General features: G+C 34.8%; 1 protein-coding gene across 2 annotated transcripts in view; it reads right to left on the minus strand.

Moving 5' to 3' along the window:
- The window catches only part of LOC132555233 (N-chimaerin-like), a 94,815-nt gene that overhangs the window by 41,086 nt on the left and 30,511 nt on the right, over window positions 1-23,218 (minus strand). For both annotated transcript variants that reach the window (XR_009554413.1, XM_060219584.1), the window contains exon 3: window positions 11,161-11,202. Coding sequence is in view for 1 of the 2 variants with exons in the window: in XM_060219584.1 (XP_060075567.1) it covers window positions 11,161-11,202 (42 nt within the window). In the remaining variant the exon portion in view is untranslated. The remainder of the gene's footprint in view (window positions 1-11,160; window positions 11,203-23,218) is intronic.

The following is a 23,218-nucleotide window of genomic DNA, read 5'->3' on the forward strand; positions in this document are numbered from 1 at the left end:
ATCATCCAGTATAAATCACGATCATCCAATATAAATCACGATCATCCAGTATAAATCACGATCATCCAGTATCACGATCATCCAATATAAATCACGATCATCCTATATAAATCACGATCATCCAGTATAAATCACGATCATCCAATATAAATCACGATCATCCAGTATAAATCACGATCATCCAGTATCACGATCATCCAATATAAATCACGATCATCCAATATATCACGATCATCCAGTATAAATCACGATCATCCAGTATAAATCACGATCATCAAGTATAAATCACGATCATCCAATATAAATCACCATCATCCAGTATAAATCACGATCATCCAGTATAAATCACCATCATCCAGTATAAATCACGATCATCCAGTATAAATCACCATCATCCAGTATAAATCACCATCATCCAGTATAAATCACCATCATCCAGTATAAATCACCATCATCCAGTATAAATCACAATCACCATCATCCAGTATAAATCACGATCATCCAGTATAAATCACCATCATCCAGTATAAATCACCATCATCCAGTATAAATCACGATCATCCAGTATAAATCATGATCATCCAGTATAAATCACGATCATCCAATATAAATCACGATCATCCAATATAAATCACGATCATCCAGTATAAAACACGATCATCCAGTATAAAACGTAAGAAAGATCTGTTATCAAGGCCATCAAATCGTATTCATTCTAGATACTCATGACACACACCTGGACTGAAACCATTATATATATTAATACACAAAAATGGTTTGAAAATAATTTTTTAGCAAAAACTACATGCTGCCATGACTTTGAAGAGCTGACTAATTAAAGGATATGTTGTATTAGTAACATTATCAACCCTCCTTACTTGGGAGATACCTCCCTGAATTTCAAGTTTTTTACAATAAGATTCTGTGTCATGTCTCACCTTTACATAAAAACTGATGTTAGATCATCATATGTCTCAAGTTAGAAATATTGTACAGAGTATAACATGATACCCTTCCCCATGTTATTATATTGACTAGGCTTTTCAGCTGTGTTACAAAATACAGGGATAGCCATCCATTGTACTTCCCCGTGACCCCTTCCCCTTTACCCATCTCCTCTCTATTTTCTCATCTCCCTATTCCCTACTTTAATCTGTGTCCACACAGTTACAAAAGAATTTCACAATTTTAAGATGCTCCTTTGTTCCCAACCAATCTTGATTAAAAATTTACTAGTTTGTCTGGAGTACAAAATATCTTGTGATTCGCTGGAAAATCCTTATCAGTAGAAAAAATACATGTTCCCTCTAGTGCACTAAATCTTAATCAATATTTTACAAATTCAAATTTTACAACTTGTTTTCCATATATTTAGTGCTTACTGAGTTTACAGTCCTGTAAACAGCCAGGAACACTTTGAGGTGATGTCTCCCTGTACAATCCTGTAAACAGCCAGGAACACTTTGAGGTGGTACCTCCCTGTAGTAGCTGGTGACTACCTTACTGACCTACATAGGGGATTGAGACAGTGTCTCCTTGTAGTAGCTGGTGACTACCTTACTGACCTACATAGGGGATTGAGACAGGGTCTCCTTGTAGTAGCTGGTTACTACCTTACCGACCTACATAGGGGATTGAGACAGGGTCTCCTTGTAGTAGCTGGTGACTACCTTACTGACCTACACAGGGGATTGAGACAGGGTCTCCTTGTAATAGCTGGTGACAACCTTACTGACCTACATAGGGGATTGAGACAGTGTCTCCTTGTAGTAGCTGGTGACTACCTTACTGAACAATAAACATGAAAATGCAGTCCAGCACATTACTTTCCACAGCAGCAAGGGTTATGTGTGTTGCCCAAGGACATATAACACATACAGCACAAGGAAGTCTCACATCTAAGTTTCCTGAGAAATACAAACAAGGCTCCACACACTTTGATCATGCTTAAGAGGTTGAAAGGTCTTATCCTCTATCGACTGAAATATTGCCTAAGAGGTTGAAAGGTCTTATCCTTTATAGACTAAAATATTTCCTAAGAGGTTGAAAGGTCTTATCCTCTATCAACTGAAATATTGCCTAAGAGGTTGAAAGATCTGATCCTCTGTCAACTAAGCTATCGCTAGGTCATTTCCTCTATCGATTAAGATATATCTGCCTTCTATTTGTTTATTAAACATGATACTCTATAAAGGAAAATGTTTGCCTCAGAGTTTACATCTTTGTCAAGAGGGCAAAAATAAAAAGTAGACCATTGAAGTATATAAAAGCTGTTTTTCATTTTTCACAGTAAATTGACTCAACATTGGACACAGATATATAGTTTTAAGTAATAAGGAAGAAAACATTGGGGAAATATTTCCTCTTAATACAGTAAAACACAGAGTCATTGTGTATCAAAGATTGACCCTATTTTCATCAGTTGTATATCTGATACGTGTCTCATAGCACCTGACAGTAATGGATAAATAATCAATAAAAATATTTTGTAATTTTATCACCTAATGATATCTCTTATTTAAATAAACAGTTATAAGTACGAATATAACAAAGAAAATGTCACGGAAGCCAGCAAGTTTTTGCCTGAGACAAGGTGACTCCTGAATGTTCAACAGAAACAAGACAATCTTGGTAGATTTACAAAGGCATGGACCAAAGAATGTATTAGACACAAACACAGAATTCGACTCAACAGTGTTCAAATTATCCCTGTTTAATTTACTAAGAAAAAGATCAGGACTAGACAAAACATCTGAAACCGATATATTGACTCAAGGATGTTTGACAAAAGTGAGATTTATTTTACTGGTACATGAGGAAGAGAACTTTCTATATCCAACAATAACATTTGATCCTCGTAGCGTATACATGTTAAAATTTTAGCACTTTACAACTGGGGTCAACACATTTTGGAAGACAAGATTGAAGGGGTTCTCAAAATATGTTTTAAGAAGTTCAGTTCTGTGTGTATTTTGATATAAACTATTAATAGCTTAATTACTGGTATTTCAGTGTGCACCAATGTCTATCTCTTTTCTCCCATCAGTTTCAAACATTCAACCTTCTCTGAAGAAATCTATGTGATAATTATATCACAAAGGTTTTTCCAGACTAAGTTAGCAAAACGTACACAACAGATATACTAAAAATACTTTCAGCATTGCAGTGTTAAAAGTTCTTGCATACCAGAGAAAGCAGTCACAAATCGGAATTACTGATTACAATCATAGGTCGGAATTACTGATTACAATCACAGGTCAGAATTACAGATTACAATCACAGGTCGGAATCACCGATTACAATCACAGGTCGGAATCACAGATTACAATCACAGGTCAGAATTACAGATTACAATCACAGGTCGAATTACAGATCAGAATTACTATTAAACAACCACAGGTCGGAATTAGATTACAATCACAGGTCGGAATTACAGATTACAACCACAGGTTGGAATTACAGATTACAATCACAAGAAATTAACTCTGCATTACAGCCAATATCAATTGTGGGTGTTAGCCGATAAATAATAATTAGAATTAATCAAGATGAATTTTGTGTCATTTTGTTTCAGATTTGCCAGTGTTCTGTTTGTGTCGCGGCTCTGTAACAGATGGACAGTGTCAGTGATGTGAGGAAGTTGATTAGGATTCCATGTTAAAAGCCTCAGTCATCAATCAGTTCAATCAGATCAATATCCATGACATGTCACCAAGCCTGCTTACAATGATCAGGCTCAATGTTTCAGCCGTGGACCTAACAAGGGGAACCATCAACCCAAAAAGATCATTTTACAGGGAGATCATGGCAGCCAAATGGCTATCCTTATGAATTATACAAAATATGACATTCATGTCAACTTGGCGTGTGATTAATAACTCTTGTAAACAAAACAAAGCATATCATGTTTGGTTCCAAAATTACCATATATACTGGTCATGTATTACAAGCAAATACAAATGCATCAGTGATTACTGTGAATAAAGCTATCTTAGAGTTATTTTTATTCTTATACAGAAGTAAATTCATCTCATCAAAGTTGTCTTATAACCATACAAGGGAAATAAATTATTCATTTTACCAAAGTTATCTTATACCCATACAGGGGAGAAAAGTTATTCATTTTACCTAAGTTGTCTACCCTTCAACAGAACCATAAAACTACAAGCACTGAGTATGTAGTCAGATGTCAGCATCAATTTCTCAAATTAAAGTGTGATTCCTAAATGAGAAAATTGTCTCATCGTTCTCACGGTACATAACCTTCCAAGTTAATCAGCGAAACGTGCATCATAACATTGCCAATCACTGAGAGAATAGGCTTCTGACATGCTACCATCAACACAATATAGCTTAGAGCCAACAATGTGTGAAATTATTCACTTCTTGGAATTAATGGTTAAAATGACACTCAGGAACATCAGGGTCTTCCTCAAAGCAACCTTGTGGACCACCTAGATGTAAAAGGTACTTCATAACAAATCTCAAATGCAGTTCCTTGAGAATTCCTTAAAAGTCGATGAGATTTTAGTAAGAATATCTGAAAATTTGTTAATATTTTTGGTGTTCCTGATTTCCATATTTTTTTAATCCTGATATAGATGTTTAATTTTTTTTCAAATTGTTGAAGGCAAGATTTTTTAGTTGGAAAATGATGCACAATAAGTCCATTGGAGTTATGTATAGCTTTAAAGGATCTATAATGTCTGTTACAACAGTGTTCTAGATACCTGTCATCAACATCCAACATGCTAACTAAAAGGTATAATTGTTCCAGCCAGAATGATGTTACCCAGAGATGTGTCCATACTGATGATGATCTCAGGGCTTACCAACACTGAGTGACACTAAATCAGTTGTCAATCAGTGATGTTATATGGAAGTAAATGTAGCCACTACAACCACATCACATTTTGGACTGTGACTTCCCTTTTTCAAATAATCTATATTCTTTGAAGAAAAAGTCAATTCCTATTCATGAAATCCAATTTCTAGGACAAATTTACAATACAACATTAGTTTGTTTAGAATGTATCAATTTCAATTTCTAGGATAACTTTACAAGATAACATTAGTTTGTGAAGAACTGACCAATATCTAGAACAATTTTACAGGATAACATTAGTTTGTGAAGAATTGACCTATATCTAAGATAACTTTACAAGATAACATTAGTTTGTGAAGAATTGACCAATATCTACGATAACTTTACAAGATAACATTAGTTTGTGAAGAACTGACCTATATCTACGATAACTTTACAAGATAACATTAGTTTGTCCAATATCTAGGATAACTTTACAAGATAACATTAGTTTGTGAAGAACTGACCTATATCTAAGATAACTTTACAAGATAACATTAGTTTGTGAAGAACTGACCAATATCTAGGACAACTTTACAAGATAACATTAGTTTGTGAAGAACTGACCTATATCTACGATAACTTTACAAGATAACATTAGTTTGTCCAATATCTAGGATAACTTTACAAGATAACATTAGTTTGTGAAGAACTGACCAATATCTAGAACAACTTTACAAGATAACATTAGCTTGTCCAATATCTACGATAACTTTACAAGATAACATTAGTTTGTGAAGAACTGACCAATATCTAAGATAACTTTACAAGATAACATTAGTTTGTGAAGAACTGACCAATATCTAAGACAACTTTACAAGATAACATTAGCTTGTCCAATATCTACGATAACTTTACAAGATAACATTAGTTTGTGAAGAACTGACCAATATCTAAGATAACTTTACAAGATAACATTAGTTTGTGAAGAACTGACCAATATCTAGAACAACTTTACAAGATAACATTAGTTTGTGAAGAACTGACCAATATCTAGGACAACTTTACAAGATAACATTAGTTTGTGAAGAACTGACCAATATCTAGAACAACTTTACAAGATAACATTAGTTTGTGAAGAACTGACCAATATCTAGGACAACTTTACAAGATAACATTAGTTTGTGAAGAACTGACCAATATCTAGAACAACTTTACAAGATAACATTAGTTTGTGAAGAACTGACCAATATCTAGAACAACTTTACAAGATAACATTAGCTTGTCCAATATCTACGATAACTTTACAAGATAACATTAGTTTGTGAAGAACTGACCAATATCTAAGATAACTTTACAAGATAACATTAGTTTGTGAAGAACTGACCAATATCTAAGATAACTTTACAAGATAACATTAGTTTGTGAAGAACTGACCAATATCTAAGATAACTTTACAAGATAACATTAGTTTGTGAAGAACTGACCAATATCTAGACAACTTTACAAGATAACATTAGTTTGTTACAATAAGACAACTTTACAAGATAACATTAGTTTGTGAAGAACTGACCAATATCTAGAACAACTTTACAAGATAACATTAGTTTGTGAAGAACTGACCAATATCTAGGACAACTTTACAAGATAACATTAGTTTGTGAAGAACTGACCAATATCTAGAACAACTTTACAAGATAACATTAGTTTGTGAAGAACTGACCAATATCTAGGACAACTTTACAAGATAACATTAGTTTGTGAAGAACTGACCAATATCTAGGACAACTTTACAAGATAACATTAGTTTGTGAAGAACTGACCAATATCTAGAACAACTTTACAAGATAACATTAGCTTGTCCAATATCTACGATAACTTTACAAGATAACATTAGTTTGTGAAGAACTGACCAATATCTAAGATAACTTTACAAGATAACATTAGTTTGTGAAGAACTGACCAATATCTAAGATAACTTTACAAGATAACATTAGTTTGTGAAGAACTGACCAATATCTAGGACAACTTTACAAGATAACATTAGTTTGTGAAGAACTGACCAATATCTAGAACAACTTTACAAGATAACATTAGTTTGTGAAGAACTGACCAATATCTAGAACAACTTTACAAGATAACATTAGTTTGTGAAGAACTGACCAATATCTAGGACAACTTTACAAGATAACATTAGTTTGTGAAGAACTGACCAATATCTAGAACAACTTTACAAGATAACATTAGTTTGTGAAGAACTGACCAATATCTAGGACAACTTTACAAGATAACATTAGTTTGTGAAGAACTGACCAATATCTAGAACAACTTTACAAGATAACATTAGTTTGTGAAGAACTGACCAATATCTAAGATAACTTTACAAGATAACATTAGTTTGTGAAGAACTGACCAATATCTAGAACAACTTTACAAGATAACATTAGTTTGTGAAGAACTGACCAATATCTAAGATAACTTTACAAGATAACATTAGTTTGTGAAGAACTGACCAATATCTAGGACAACTTTACAAGATAACATTAGTTTGTGAAGAATTGACCTATATCTAAGATAACTTTACAAGATAACATTAGTTTGTGAAGAATTGACCTATATCTAAGATAACTTTACAAGATAACATTAGTTTGTGAAGAACTGACCAATATCTAAGATAACTTTACAAGATAACATTAGTTTGTGAAGAACTGACCAATATCTAGGACAACTTTACAAGATAACATTAGTTTGTGAAGAATTGACCTATATCTAAGATAACTTTACAAGATAACATTAGTTTGTGAAGAACTGACCAATATCTAGGACAACTTTACAAGATAACATTAGTTTGTGAAGAACTGACCAACATCTAGGATAACTATACAAGATAACATTAGTTTGTGAAGAACTGACCAATATCTAGGACAACTTTACAAGATAACATTAGTTTGTGAAGAACTGACCAATATCTAGGACAACTTTAAAAGATAACCTTAGTTTGTGAAGAACTGACCAATATCTAATATAACTTTACAAGATAACATTAGTTTGTGAAGAACTGACCAATATCTAGGACAACTTTACAAGATAACATTAGTTTGTGAAGAACTGACCAATATCTAGGACAACTTTACAAGATAACATTAGTTTGTGAAGAACTGACCATATCTAGGACAATACAAGATAACATTAGTTTGTGAAGAACTGACCAATATCAACTTTACAAGATAACATTAGTTTGTGAAGAACTGACCAATATCTAGGACAACTTTACAAGATAACATTAGTTTGTGAAGAACTGACCAATATCTAGAACAACTTTACAAGATAACATTAGCTTGTCCAATATCTACGATAACTTTACAAGATAACATTAGTTTGTGAAGAATTGACCAATATCTACGATAACTTTACAAGATAACATTAGTTTGTGAAGAACTGACCAATATCTAGGACAACTTTACAAGATAACATTAGTTTGTGAAGAACTGACCAATATCTAGAACAACTTTACAAGATAACATTAGTTTGTGAAGAACTGACCAATATCTAGGACAACTTTACAAGATAACATTAGTTTGTGAAGAACTGACCAATATCTAGAACAACTTTACAAGATAACATTAGCTTGTCCAATATCTACGATAACTTTACAAGATAACATTAGTTTGTGAAGAACTGACCAATATCTAGGACAACTTTACAAGATAACATTAGTTTGTGAAGAACTGACCAATATCTAGGATAACTTTACAAGATAACATTAGTTTGTGAAGAACTGACCAATATCTAGAACAACTTTACAAGATAACATTAGCTTGTCCAATATCTACGATAACTTTACAAGATAACATTAGTTTGTGAAGAACTGACCAATATCTAGAACAACTTTACAAGATAACATTAGTTTGTGAAGAACTGACCAATATCTAGGACAACTTTACAAGATAACATTAGTTTGTGAAGAACTGACCAATATCTAGGACAACTTTACAAGATAACATTAGTTTGTGAAGAACTGATCAACCAGAGACATTGTTACAGTAAACAGATGCAGCCTGTTACAGACAGCCTATAATTGCCTTGTTACAACCTAATAATATACGTAAGTAGGTCTTCTCCTACATAAAAGCATCTTTACACTAGATGAGAAGATGTATACTGTTGAAGTTCAACATCGATCTGAAGCAGATCTGGAGAATAATGTTGAACATAGTATTAATGGTTTAAAGAAAATACCTGCCAATTCTTTCTTTTTTTTCTTCCTTTCTACCTTCCAGGCTTTTCTTCACTAGTTGTGGATGGTGCTTTTCCCCTGCGTTTACGGATGTAATGTTGAGTTGGGAAAAAAGTTTTCTCTAGTAAAGTGCAACTTTTGGGAATCTGGCTTAAATATGAAATAATTTCATTTTGGAATGGAGCCTGTTATCAGCCCGATATAGTCCTAAAAAAGTCTTGACCTTCATTCACTGTATATATCAATCATTTAAATCTCTAGAAATCTTCAATAAATTCTGTCCTTCAATACCCTACTCTGTTTTCAGTTTTGTAATGCAAAACCAAAGTGAAACATCAAGTTCTACAATACCTTCATCAATTTGTTTGATTTTTTTTTTTCTCTAAATCATTATTTTTCCACTTTGAATCGTATCAACTATTTGGAAGTTATTTAAATCCATTTGGGTGTGTCCGGTCTCAGGGATATCAAGATTCTCTGCTTATTTTATATACTTTTTTAATTTCATTTAACTTTCATTTTTATACTTTGAATCATATTAACTATTTGGAAGTCACCTAAATCCATTTGAGCTTGTCTCGTCTCAAGGATATCAAATAAGATTCTCCACTTACTCAATTCTCTTGAGATTTTTTTACTTTTTTTCATACTTTGATTCCTATTGACTATTTAGAAATTATCTAAATCCATTTGAGCTTGTGAAGTCTCAGGGATATCATATCAAATTCCTCTTGAGTTGATATTTGAAAATAAAAGCAGAGATATAAACCAGATATAAACAGTACATACCCTACCAATAACCTGTGGATAAATACCAGTGTGTATGTTATTTAATACAGTGAGGCAATGAGATCTACAGCAGTCGAAAGATTTAGAGGATGATAAGAAATTTTATCAAATATATGCTGTCCATAACATAAACACAAATAATAAAATAAATTCAGGGTTTTATTATAAAGTCTAAACTTTAATGTATTATCTCACAATTCTAGTAATATATCTTTATATCAACAATAATGGCCTATGACTGCACATTGACTGATCATAATATCTCTCATCGGTCTAAATTTATTGTGATGTTACGTGAAAACAGGCAGAATCCGTGTCCAAAGTCTCACATTAAGTAACCTCACAGTGCTACAATTTTTGATGCTCTGATTATTGTCGTGTACAATAAAACAATCATTACTAACCTGTTTTCAGGTGAATAAAGGGGTTAATAAAACCTCATATTCACCTGAAAACATGTCAACAATTGTATAATATGTCTACTGGTAATATTCATCACTACTGGCTGAGCTGGAAAACCACTGGATGTTACTCAGATGAGAATTGTAGGGATAATGGGTTTGGACTTTTTATAAATGTTGGACATACGAATGTGTCAGGATCTTAACATCTGCTGATGGCATTGACTTTTTAAATCTTTGAGCCCTAACATTCAGGTTAATCTCTTTCTTTCATAATTACATAAAGAGTTATCAGAGTTAAGTCTCTTGTACCCAAATCTTCATTAGTCTAAAACTTATTTTCTACAAAATTTTTTTTTACCAAACATGCATGTTTTCTATTTCGGAATGGCCATCAGGCAAGTGGAATTTGAAACTTTTAAAAACTGGCCTTGGATATCATGAAATGAATAGAAGACATATTGATGACTCAGTAGTCTGAGGTCATCGTTTGATCTGGACATCCATCATGTCTCAGGTTTGACATGCTGGGAAAGTGCACTTCACATATACCTGACTATAAATACCCAGTGTAGTTTTGATTGATAGAATCTACGTTGATTTGGTTACCAATGTACAAGTTGGATTCCATGTCTCTGAGAACTCAGCATATACATTCAGGAATTTTAAGTAATTTCTAGTGTTCATTAAATCATGTATTCCGTGAATATGGTCAATTCTGCAATAAATTTTCCCAAGTTTTGTCTGCCACTTCAGTTGTAAAGTACTAAGTTGTAAACCTAATTCAGTAATATCTCCCATCTCAACAAGGAATCACAAATTTCAGATTGGCTTGCTATGCTTATACATAATGATTTGAAACTGAAAATAAAACGCAAATCTATACAAAATGATGTTAAAGTGAAAGTAAAGAAAAAATCAATACTTACAGTAAGTTTTCCATGTGGGTAAAGGTTGGCTGTCACCTCCATCTGAAAGCACAGTAATATAATCATGTTTAGAATCCAGTAAACTGTCATCAGCTGGTGCTACGACACGAAACATGCTGATAAATCACAATCGTCCAACTTCCAAAATGTTGTGAGGGGAAATTGGTGTGAAACTTCTTCACAGTTACAGGTATTTTTACAGGTAAATAAGAGAACAAAATCAGAGCAATCCTAGGAAATCCTCAGTCCTATGAAATTATATACAAACAATGTAGAATTGTAGACCAGCTATATCCATTTAGTTCCTGCAAGAAAACACTAGTAGTCCGTAGGTGTGGTCCTGGGTGAAATTCCCGTTACTTTCTTCTCCACGGGTCACATTCTTAACGTTTACAGTTAAGTGATGGCTTTAAGATATGATGAAACAGATAGTTCACAGAGTTAACACAACATTATCAGATACACACACGATTCTGTACTATATTACACAATAACAAATCTCTTTCTATTCAGAATAAGTCACGATCATCCCACAACAACAGTGAGGTAATAGGACTTCCTGTGTTTCTGATGACTGCCCACAGTGACATTAAGCAGGTTGAATCTTTGAGTTGAAGAAAATAAGATATTGTGAGACAAGTTTCTGGACAATTGACCCTAAGGGTCCCAATGTGACACTTTCCACAAACAATGACTGCACAGTTAACACATACACATAGGTAAGAAATACTGATTAATACCAGTAGTCAGTTACTACCCTTTGATATGCTCCAATGAACCGGGGTTATACCACAGGTGTCAACAAAGTTGGCCTAAATTCTCGCATGTATTGCTCAGACCTTGTGGTAAATGTGTACCAGTATGTACACACTGTACATTCCTTTATAAAGATTCAATATGAAATTGTCACATTTCACAAAATAAGTTCCACTCAATCTGCAGCACTGCACAGATATCAACTTAAGTCTTCTGATTCACGATTTGGAATGTCAGGAATTTAAACACAGGACATTTTGAACTGATGCAGACTTGGATGAACTGCAGATCATACTTCAATAACACTTGTAGATACCCTCAGGTTTAACCTAGACAAGTAATATACACGGAGACACTACTTAAGATTTCCCAGTGGACTGTTTATTGGTGTGTCAACTTCCTCTTCCTGTTTAGAAAGTCAACAAGTGTTAACAACAATTTATCCCCATACAAATGAATAGAAATACCTGTAAGAACTTCGACAAGAGATTTGGGATTCTTAAACCATTATATTGTATGATACACTACAGCAGTTCCTTGTAACAAGATATAAATACCAAACTTGTGAAGATCCAACTGTATACACCATCCTCAGGTATACCTAATCAAAGACTATTTAACATCAAAAGTAAACAAAGTTATTGTAAACACAAGGTGTATCACTGCCCACAGGTGAAAGAGTCAAGGTATGATTAAGTATAATGAAGAAGAAATTCCAGAGGTTTTGACTTAATCTACAAATGGGTATCATACAGAAAGTCTGTAACGTGATAGCGTAACCCTTTCACACCTGAACATAACCAGAAAAAAATTCTTTGGTCTGTCCACAAGCCTTAGGGGCTTCTACTGACCAAGGCAGATCAAGATATCCAGACAGAATGACTGATGGAGATATACCTGGTCAGGTGACAATGATCAGGTCTCCTGACCTATACCTGGTAATTATCAGGTGTGTCATACAGGTGTGTACTGATATATACAGAAGGTCCTATCAGGTCAATTGTTAGTAAATGATGAGCTAACACTTTACGTTTGTCTAGTACTGTAAACACCTGTAGTACAAGGTTTACATATCCAACTGTTGTTTAACAGTTTCCTACCTAAAATTTAAACAATTAAAATGTTTTTATCAGACATTCGTATGATCTCACAGAAATGTCTTCATTTTGAGAAAAAACAGGAGAGAGAAAATCAGCTGAATGTTTTACTATAAACGTGTGTTAAGATGACTGATAGTCAGATTGTCTTCAATGCCATATAGACAGGTTCACAGACACATGGTTTATATAGACAGGTTCACAGACACATGGTTTATATAGACAGGTTCACAGACAGGTGGTTTATATAAACAGGTTCACAGACATATGGTTTATATAGGCATGTTCACAGACACACAGGTGGTTTATATAGACAGGTAGTTTATATAGATAGGTTCACAGACATATGGTTTATATAGACAGGTTCACAGACACATGGTTTATATAGACAGGTTCACAGACAGGTGGTTTATATAAACAGGTTCACAGACACATGATTTATATAGACAGGTTCACAGACAGGTGGTTTATATAAACAGGTTCACAGACACATGGTTTATATAGACAGGTTCACAGACACATGGTTTATATAGACAGGTTCACAGACACATGGTTTATATAGACAGGTTCACAGACACATGGTTTATATAGACAGGTTCACAGACACATGGTTTATATAAACAGGTTCACAGACACATGGTTTATATAGGCATGTTCACAGACACACATGGTTTATATAGAGTTTATATAGATAGGTTCACAGACATATGGTTTATATAGACAGGTTCACAGACACATGATTTATATAGAGAGGTTCACAGTCTTTTTTATTACAACATAGAGATAAGGTTTATATAGAAATCAAGGTTAACAAAGGACAGCATAACAGGTGGTTTATATAATCACAGGTGGTTCACAGACATATGGTGTTTATATAACAACAGTTTCACAGACACACAGAAAGTGGATATTTTTATATAGAAACATGAAATATAAAGAAGTTTATATAGATAGGTTCACAGACATAAGGTTTATATAGACTAAAAATTGTGTGTGCACAGACACAGTGTGTTTATATAGAGTGTGTGGTTCAAACCTTATTCCTGTAGTGTGTGGTTATTAATGCTGAGTGTGTGGAAACAACATAGAAATCAAGGTCAAACCTTAACTGTAGTGTGTGGTTCAAATAACCAAGTGTGTGGTTCAAACCTTACTCCTGTAGTGTAAATCATTAATCAGCAGGTGAAACCTTAAGTGTGTCATCAAACTTAACAGAAGTGTGTGAAAATGGTGTGTTTTAACCTTAACAGTGTGTGGCATAATGATTTCTATATCCTGTAGTAATGGAAAGAGTGTGTTGGATATTAGTGTGTGGTTCAATAAACATAAAATATAAAGAAGTAAATGCTCCAAAACAGGCCACCGACAAAAGAATTGAAACTCAATAACAAAGTTAGGACTAAAAATTGTGTGTGCTTCTAACCTTACTCCTGTAGTGTGTGGTTCAAACCTTACTCCTGTAGTGTATGGTTTAAACCTTACTCCTGTAGTGTCTGGTTCAAACCTTACTCCTGTAGTGTGTGGTTCAAACCTTACTCCTGTAGTGTGTGGTTCAATCCTTACTCCTGTAGTGTGTGGTTCAAACCTTACTCCTGTAGTGTGTGGTTCAAACCTTACTCAAGTAGCGTGTGGTTCAAACCTTACTCCTGTAGTGTGGTTCAAACCTTACTCCTGTAGTGTATGGTTCAAACCTTACTCCTGTAGTGTGTGGTTCAAACCTTACTCCTGTAGTGTGTGGTTCAAACCTTACTCCTGTAGTGTAGGGTTCAAACCTTTCTCCTGCAGTGTATGGTTCAAACCTTACTACTGTAGTGTGTGGTTCAAACCTTACTCCTGTAGTGTGTGGTTCAAACCTTACTCCTGTAGTGTATGGTTCAAACCTTTCTCCTGTAGTGTGTGGTTCAAACCTTACTCCTGTAGTGTGTGGTTCAAACCTTACTCCTGTAGTGTGTGGTTCAAACCTTACTCCTGTAGTGTGTGGTTCAAACCTTACTCCTGCAGTGTGTGGTTCTAACCTTACTCCTGAAGTGTGTGGTTCAAACCTTACTAATGTAGTGTGTGGTTCTAACCTTACTCCTGTAGTGTGTGGTTCAAACCTTACTCCTGCAGTGTGTGGTTCTAACCTTATCCTGAAGTGTGTGGTTCTAACCTTACTCCTGTAGTGTGTGAAATGTGACAGGAATGTCCTTGCTGATGTAAGATGTAGAACTTGTAAATATGTGATCAGTAGATATTATCTGGTGAGAGGTTCTCATGATACAACATTGATCTGGAATGGGACAGATGACAGGGGTAAAAACAAATGCTCCCCCATAAACAGCTGGGCATGCAAAATTGATATTTGCTACAAATGAAAATGTTTGAATTTGAAGATATTTCTAAAAGCTTTACAAAATAACACAAAGTTAAACTGACTATAATAAAGAAAGTTTTGTAGTGATCCTCAACAACACCACCAATGACTAAACACTAGAACTGACCACTTTAGACACTTCACTATGGTACAACAAAAATAACCTTTAACCTTTACATCTACAGCCATGTACACACTATCTATACAAACAACACCAGCCATTTTCAATGGCCTCTGTTTTTCATTTGTTCATCTTTTGTAATTGATTAATCAAGTTAAACTTCATGTTTTGCTACCATGTTATTGTCTTGTTGGGTTTTTTCCACTTCAACATTAAACTGAGACATGTCATTATAAACTCTGAAATACCATCATAGTCACTGCGTATTAAAGTTTTAACTAAAAGTAACGAAAATTCTACTTTTCTGTTAACATATACAAAACTGAACAGAAAAATATTAGAACTGTTGACAATAGTTGTAGGTTTCTAAGTGTGTGTAGTACAGAAATTTTTAACAATGACTTTTAAGTCTGAAAGAGTGCAATGTGGTGACTCAGAATTCCAACACATCACTCTGCAGTTTCGTGTTGAAACAAATTTGTGACTCAATCAGAATTTTAAATATTAAAGTATATCATATATTAGCATCTTCAATCTTAATGTTTAAAAAATGGACATCATTTAATTGCAAATCCAGTTTTGTTGATTTTCTAAATAATACCAAAATGAAAAAGAGTTTACTAGAAAGTACACTTACTGTATAGTTACGGTAGAATACCATCAACATTGAAAGTACACTTACTGTATAGTTACGGTAGAATACCATCAACATTGAAAGTACACTTACTGTATAGTTACGGTAGAAAACCGTAAACATTGAAAGTACACCTACTGTATAGGTACGGTAGAATACCATAAACATTGAAAGTACACTTACTGTATAGTTACGGTAGAATACCATCAACATTGAAAGTACACCTACTGTATAGTTACGGTAGAATACCATAAACATTGAAAGTACACTTACTGTATAGTTACGGTAGAATACCATCAACATTGAAAGTACACTTACTGTATAGTTACCGAAGAATACCATAAACATTGAAAGCACACTTACTGTATAGTTACCGTAGAATACCATAAACATTGAAAGCACCCCTGCTGTATAGTTACGGTAGAATACCATCAACATTGAAAGTACACTTACTGTATAGTTACGGTAGAATACCATCAACATTGAAAGTATACTTCCTTGTAATAATCATGAGGGATTTAATCTTTGATTTACTTCATATTCAAAAGATATTGTGACATTATAAATAACCAACAAACTTCTTACAGCAAAAGAAAATTTCAGGAAATGGATGTGTTATACCTGAATACACATATACAGTTGAAACTCGTCTTGAAATTGCTCTAGTCAAAATAATTTTCAAGTTCCAATTTGTTTTCCTTTTCTGTCCTAGCAATTTTAGTTCATACAAATTGTAATTTCATTTGAGGCAAAGTGATTTTTCAGTCCCTTCAATTGTAAAGCAAGAGAAACGTCCTTTGTTGTCTTAAATTAATTTTTTTCAAAATCTTCCACACATCTTTTGAAGAGATTGGTCAATACATACATACAAACATACATTCAAAAGTCATCTGTGCATAACACATGGCTAAACGCATTGTATTGGTCCTTTGTACACCCAACGCTTGGTCTTTTACAATTAATTTACTAGTTTAATTATCCAATCAAATGTTCTTAATAAGTGTCATCATCCTGTAGCAGTGACTTACCGCTTCATCAAATAAGTAGCACATTTACACAAGTCATGGAAACGGTTAGCTTGGTTATGTGAATTTTTAGGAACAATAAAAACAGTCGAATTAAACCAGTATGAACTTTTTGACAAAATCTAAAATTTCTGTGAGAAACAAATTTTTGTGTTTGTTTACTAAAGGACTGTAGTTGGGTACTTTGCTTGATTTAGTGCTAGGACAAGGCTAAGGTATTTCCTACTGATAGAGTCTGAGCTAGGACAAGGCTAAAGTATTTCTACTGATAGTCTGTGTGCTAGGACAAGCCTAAGGTATTTCTACTGATAGTCTGTGTGCTAGGACAAGGCTAAGGTATTTCTACTGATAGTCTATGTGCTAGGACAAGGCTAAAGTATTTCTACTGATAGTCTATGTACTAGGACAAGGCTAAGGTATTTTTACTGATAGTCTATGTGCTAGGACAAGGCTAAAGTATTTCTACTGATAGTCTATGTGCTAAGACAAGGCTAAAGTATTTCTACTGATAGTCTATGTGCTAAGACAAGGCTAAAGTATTTCTACTGATAGTCTATGTACTAGGACAAGGCTAAGGTATTTCTACTGATAGTCTATGTGCTAGGACAAGGCTAAGGTATTTCTACTGATAGTCTATGTGCTAGGACAAGGCTAAGGTATTTTTACTGATAGTCTGTGTGCTAGGACAAGGCTAAGGTATTTCTACTGATAGTCTGTGTGCTAGGACAAGGCTAAAGTATTTCTACTGATAGTCTGTGTGCTAGGACAAGGCTAAGGTATTTCTACTGATAGTCTATGTGCTAGGACAAGGCTAAGGTATTTCCTACTGATAGAGTCTGTGCTAGGACAAGGCTAAGGTATTTCAACTGATAGTCTGTGTGCTAGGACAAGGCTAAGGTATTTCTACTGATAGTCTATGTGCTAGGACAAGGCTAAGGTATTTCTACTGATAGTCTATGTGCTAGGACAAGGCTAAGGTATTTCTACTGATAGTCTATGTGTAGGACAAGGCTAAGGTATTTCTACTGATAGTCTGTGTGCTAGGACAAGGCTAAGGTATTTCTACTGATAGTCTGTGTGCTAGGACAAGGCTAAGGTATTTCTACTGATAGTCTATGTGCTAGGACAAGGCTAAGGTATTTCTACTGATAGTCTGTGTGCTAGGACAAGGCTAAGGTATTTCTACTGATAGTCTGTGTGCTAGGACAAGGCTAAGGTATTTCTACTGATAGTCTTTGTGCTAGGACAAGGCTAAGGTATTTCTACTGATAGTCTGTGTGCTAGGACAAGGCTAAGGTATTTCTACTGATAGTCTGTGTGCTAGGACAAGGCTAAAGTATTTCTACTGATAGTCCATGTGCTAGGACAAGGCTAAAGTATTTCTACTGATAGTCCATGTGCTAGGACAAGGCTAAGGTATTTCTACTGATAGTCTATATGCTAGGACAAGGCTAAGGTATTTCTACTGATAGTCTATGTGCTAGGACAAGGCTAAGGTATTTCTACTGATAGTCTATGTGCTAGGACAAGGCTAAGGTATTTCTACTGATAGTCTGTGTGCTAGGACAAGGCTAAGGTATTTCTACTGATAGTCTGTGTGCTAATACAAGGCTAAGGTATTTTTACTGATAGTCTGTGTGCTAGGACAAGGCTAAGGTATTTTTACTGATAGTCTGTGTGCTAGGACAAGGCTAAAGTATTTCTACTGATAGTCCGTGTGCTATGACAAGGCTAAAGTATTTCTACAGATAGTCTGTGTGCTAGGACAAGCCTAAGGTATTTCTACTGATAGTCTGTGTGCTAGGCCAAGGCTAAGGTATTTCTACTGATAGTCTGTGTGCTAGGCCAAGGCTAAGGTATTTCTACTGATAGTCTATGTGCTAGGACAAGGCTAAGGTATTTCTACTGATAGTCTATGTGCTAGGACAAGGCTAAAGTATTTCTACTGATAGTCTATGTGCTAGGACAAGGCTAAAGTATTTCTACTGATAGTCTATGTGCTAGGACAAGGCTAAAGTATTTCCTACTGATAGTCTATGTGCTAGGACAAGGCTAAAGTATTTCTACTGATAGTCTGTGTGCTAGGACAAGGCTAAGGTATTTCCTACTGGTTGTCTATGTGCTAGGACAAGGCTAAGGTATTTCTACTACTGATAGTCTATGTGCTAGGACAAGGCTAAGGTATTTCTACTGATAGTCTATGTGCTAGGACAAGGCTAAGGTATTTCCTACTGGTTGTCTATGTGCTAGGACAAGGCTAAAGTATTTCCTACTGGTTGTCTATGTGCTAGGAAAAGGCTAAAGTATTTCTACTGATAGTCTGTGTGCTAGGACAAGGCTAAGGTATTTCCTACTGATAGAGTCTGTGCTAGGACAAGGCTAAGGTATTTCAACTGATAGTCTGTGTGCTAGGACGAGGCTAAAGTATTTCCTACTAATAGAGTCTAGGTGCTAGGACAAGGCTAAGGTATTTCTACTGATAGTCTATGTGCTAGGACAAGGCTAAGGTATTTCTACTGATAGTCTGTGTGCTAAGACAAGGCTAAGGTATTTCTACTGATAGTCTATGTGCTAGGACAAGGCTAAGGTATTTCAACTGATAGTCTGTGTGCTAGGACGAGGCTAAAGTATTTCCTACTAATAGAGTCTAGGTGCTAGGACAAGGCTAAGGTATTTCTACTGATAGTCTATGTGCTAGGACAAGGCTAAGGTATTTCTACTGATAGAGTCTATGTGCTAGGACAAGGCTAAGGTATTTCTACTGATAGTCTATGTGCTAGGACAAGGCTAAAGTATTTCTACTGATAGTCTGTATGCTAGGACAAGGCTAAGGTATTTCTACTGATAGTCTGTGTGCTAGGACAAGGCTAAAGTATTTCCTACTGATAGTCTTTGTGCTAGGACAAGGCTAAAGTATTTCCTACTGATAGAGTATCTGGGCATGAATTGTTAATTTCATTTCAGCTGAATACGTCCATACACCCCAGCACCATAAAGGAAACAAGAAGGGAGATGTCTCTGCCTTCATGGCTCATGGGATTGAAGGGAGGGCAGGATTGTTTTTAATCTTTTGTTTTTGGGATTCAAAGATGGGTGTAGGTACCATATATAAAAAGTCTAGAGCATGTATAAAGTTTTCTATAGCAGGAAAAAGGTTTCCAGTGTCACCTATTCCTCCATGTTTATCATTCATAGCAAATTTGTGTTAATATGATCTTTAGCTTCACACATCGTTTCTAGTAGCATATCAAAAGCAAATTTTAATTTTATTTTACTGACATTCCATAAAAAATATTATCTATATCCTGTTTACGGGATGGAACAAAGTGAGCACAAACATACACGTTATTGATCCATATTGTTATCATGTGTTTTGTTATTGGAATGAATAAGCAATAAAATGAGAAAGTAGAAATTGTTTCTGGTCATTTACTGACAGTTCAGATTAAATTACAATGTTTGCAACAAGTTACTATAATCGACATCAGGAAATTGATATTGTCAAAATTCCGATACATTTCAATATTTTACATGGTCCCTTGAATTTCGACATAACGAGTTTAGACTTTACCAATGTAAAGAAATGTGTGAAAATTAACCTCTAAATATATATCACACTAAATTACACAAACTGCATAGTATTAACACCTTCGATCCCATACATATACAAGTTCCATAAACCAATGGTTGGTCACATTAGGCTAGAGAGAACCCAATACATTTGAACTATTACGTGCAGTAAAAAACAATGAAACTGATTACACAAGTTTTATTCATTTTTACACTGAAATTCTCCGAGGAAAACTTAGCTAACACGAATCTCATCCACTCAAATTTATCACGAACAAAATTCAGTTTTACACTGAACATGTCAGACATATTTTGAGATGTTTATGTAAATTAGCTTTGAATATCACATCTGTAAGTTTTTAGAACAAACACATATTGACAATTAAGTCCACATGATTTATATATACTAAGTGAAGATGACAATCAGTGAGTCTCTCTAATGAGAAGTATACAGCTTTCTCCAACAAGACTTGATTATCATCTTCTATTTTTCTTGAACCAGACTTGACTATTTCTTTAAAAAAGTATTTGTTCTACTTTTAATTCAATTTATTTAAAATAAATACATTCACCTGTTAATTAGACATTGAAAAGCCATTGATGTTCAGCTCAGTTTTCTGAGATATCAACAATACTTAACAATCCTAATGTAAGCATGACACAAGGTTTTAGATTCTGAGAGTTGGACCCACCACCATTAAATAGTACATTCTCCTCCACTGTAAGGACAATTCAGACAGTTGTAAATAACAGACATTAAGCCTAATAAATAAACAGATGAATAATTAATACAATAGATTTATAAACACTTGCAGGTTGACTTGAACTTTATCCATGAACATAATGTCTTTGATTACAATATACCAGGTAAGAAATACTTGCTGATAAGAATATTTAGCAGTAGAGTGTGCAGAGCTAGTGCTAAATGATGGTAAGGGTATATGTGTACCAAGGTAATAGGAAGGAGTAATGAAAAACACTGATACCACTAGGGTTCAAACTGGTGACCCTTCAGTCTCTAGCAGAACAAGAGCCAAGGCTAGTAAGGCAGCCTGTACTCTTAACTTCTACAATACTCACTCCTTCACAAAATATTCAACCCCATAGACAACAATCACCCACATTCAATATCTCCAAGTAAGCATCTCAATCTCCTCTGTTGGAGTGGCACCAAATCTGTAATAATAAGGAGTAGCCAAATCTACCCTGTCCCTGGTGGAGTTTGAACCAGTGAACCTTCTACCCTCAAATAGAGGGAAATTCCCACCCCGCAACCTGTACTCTCCACTTTTACAGGTATACTCTGAGGACCAAGGGCGAGATGTAAAACACTGCTGTATGATAAGTAAAATACCTGAAGGTGAAGGTCTTTTACTAATTTCAACAGAACACTAAACATAGGCTGCCTTGCAGTGTGGTATTTTTGGAAAATTGAAGAAACCTGATGATCTGGTCCAGAAATAGATGATGCTCAAATCTAAACACACATTCAATGTCAGATAATCATCTCTACAACAAAATACCTGTGTCGTTGTGACTGGAATCACCAGCTAATATCACAACAACTGTCAGTATAAACCCTAGCCATCAAACTACACCCTAAAATCATTAATGATTGTGGGGGATCGATTCTGGTCTAGCTGTCAAACTACACCCTGAAATCATTAATGATTGTGGGGGATCAGTTTTGGTCTAGCTGTCAAACTGCACCCTAAAATCATTAATGATTGTGGGGGATCAGTTTTGGTCTAGCTGTCAAACTGCACCCTAAAATCATTAATGATTGTGGGGGATCGATTCTGGTCTAGCTGTCAAACTGCACCCTAAAATCATTAATGATTGTGGGGGATGAGTTTTGGTCTAGCTGTCAAACTACACCCTAAAATCATTAATGATTGTGGGGGATCGATTCTGGTCTAGCTGTCAAACTACACCCTAAAATCATTAATGATTGTGGGGGATCGATTCTGGTCTAGCTGTCAAACTACACCCTGAAATCATTAATGATTGTGGGGGATCGATTCTGGTCTAGCTGTCAAACTGCACCCTAAAATCATTAATGATTGTGCGGGATGAGTTTTGGTCTAGCTGTCATTAAACTACATTTTGGTCTACCCTAAAATCATTAATGATTGTGCGGGATGAGGTTTGGTCTAGCCGTCAAACTACAACCCTAAAATCATTAATGATTGTGGGGGATGAGGTTTGGTCTAGCCGTCAAACTACAACCCTTAAATCATTAATGATTGTGGGGGATCGATTCTGGTCTAGCTGTCAAACTACACCCTAAAATCATTAATGATTGTGCGGGATGAGGTTTGGTCTAGCTGTCAAACTACAACCCTAAAATCATTAATGATTGTGGGGGATGAGGTTTGGTCTAGCTGTCAAACTACACCCTAAAATCATTAATGATTGTGGGGGGTCTAGCTGTCAAACTACACCCTGAAATCATTAATGAAATCATTAACTGACCCTGAAATCATTAATGATTGTGGGGGA

This window comes from Ylistrum balloti, unplaced genomic scaffold (assembly GCF_031769215.1).
Source record: "Ylistrum balloti isolate Yb309-2 unplaced genomic scaffold, AGI_CSIRO_Ybal_v1 Utg370464, whole genome shotgun sequence".
NCBI lineage: Eukaryota > Metazoa > Mollusca > Bivalvia > Pectinida > Pectinidae > Ylistrum > Ylistrum balloti.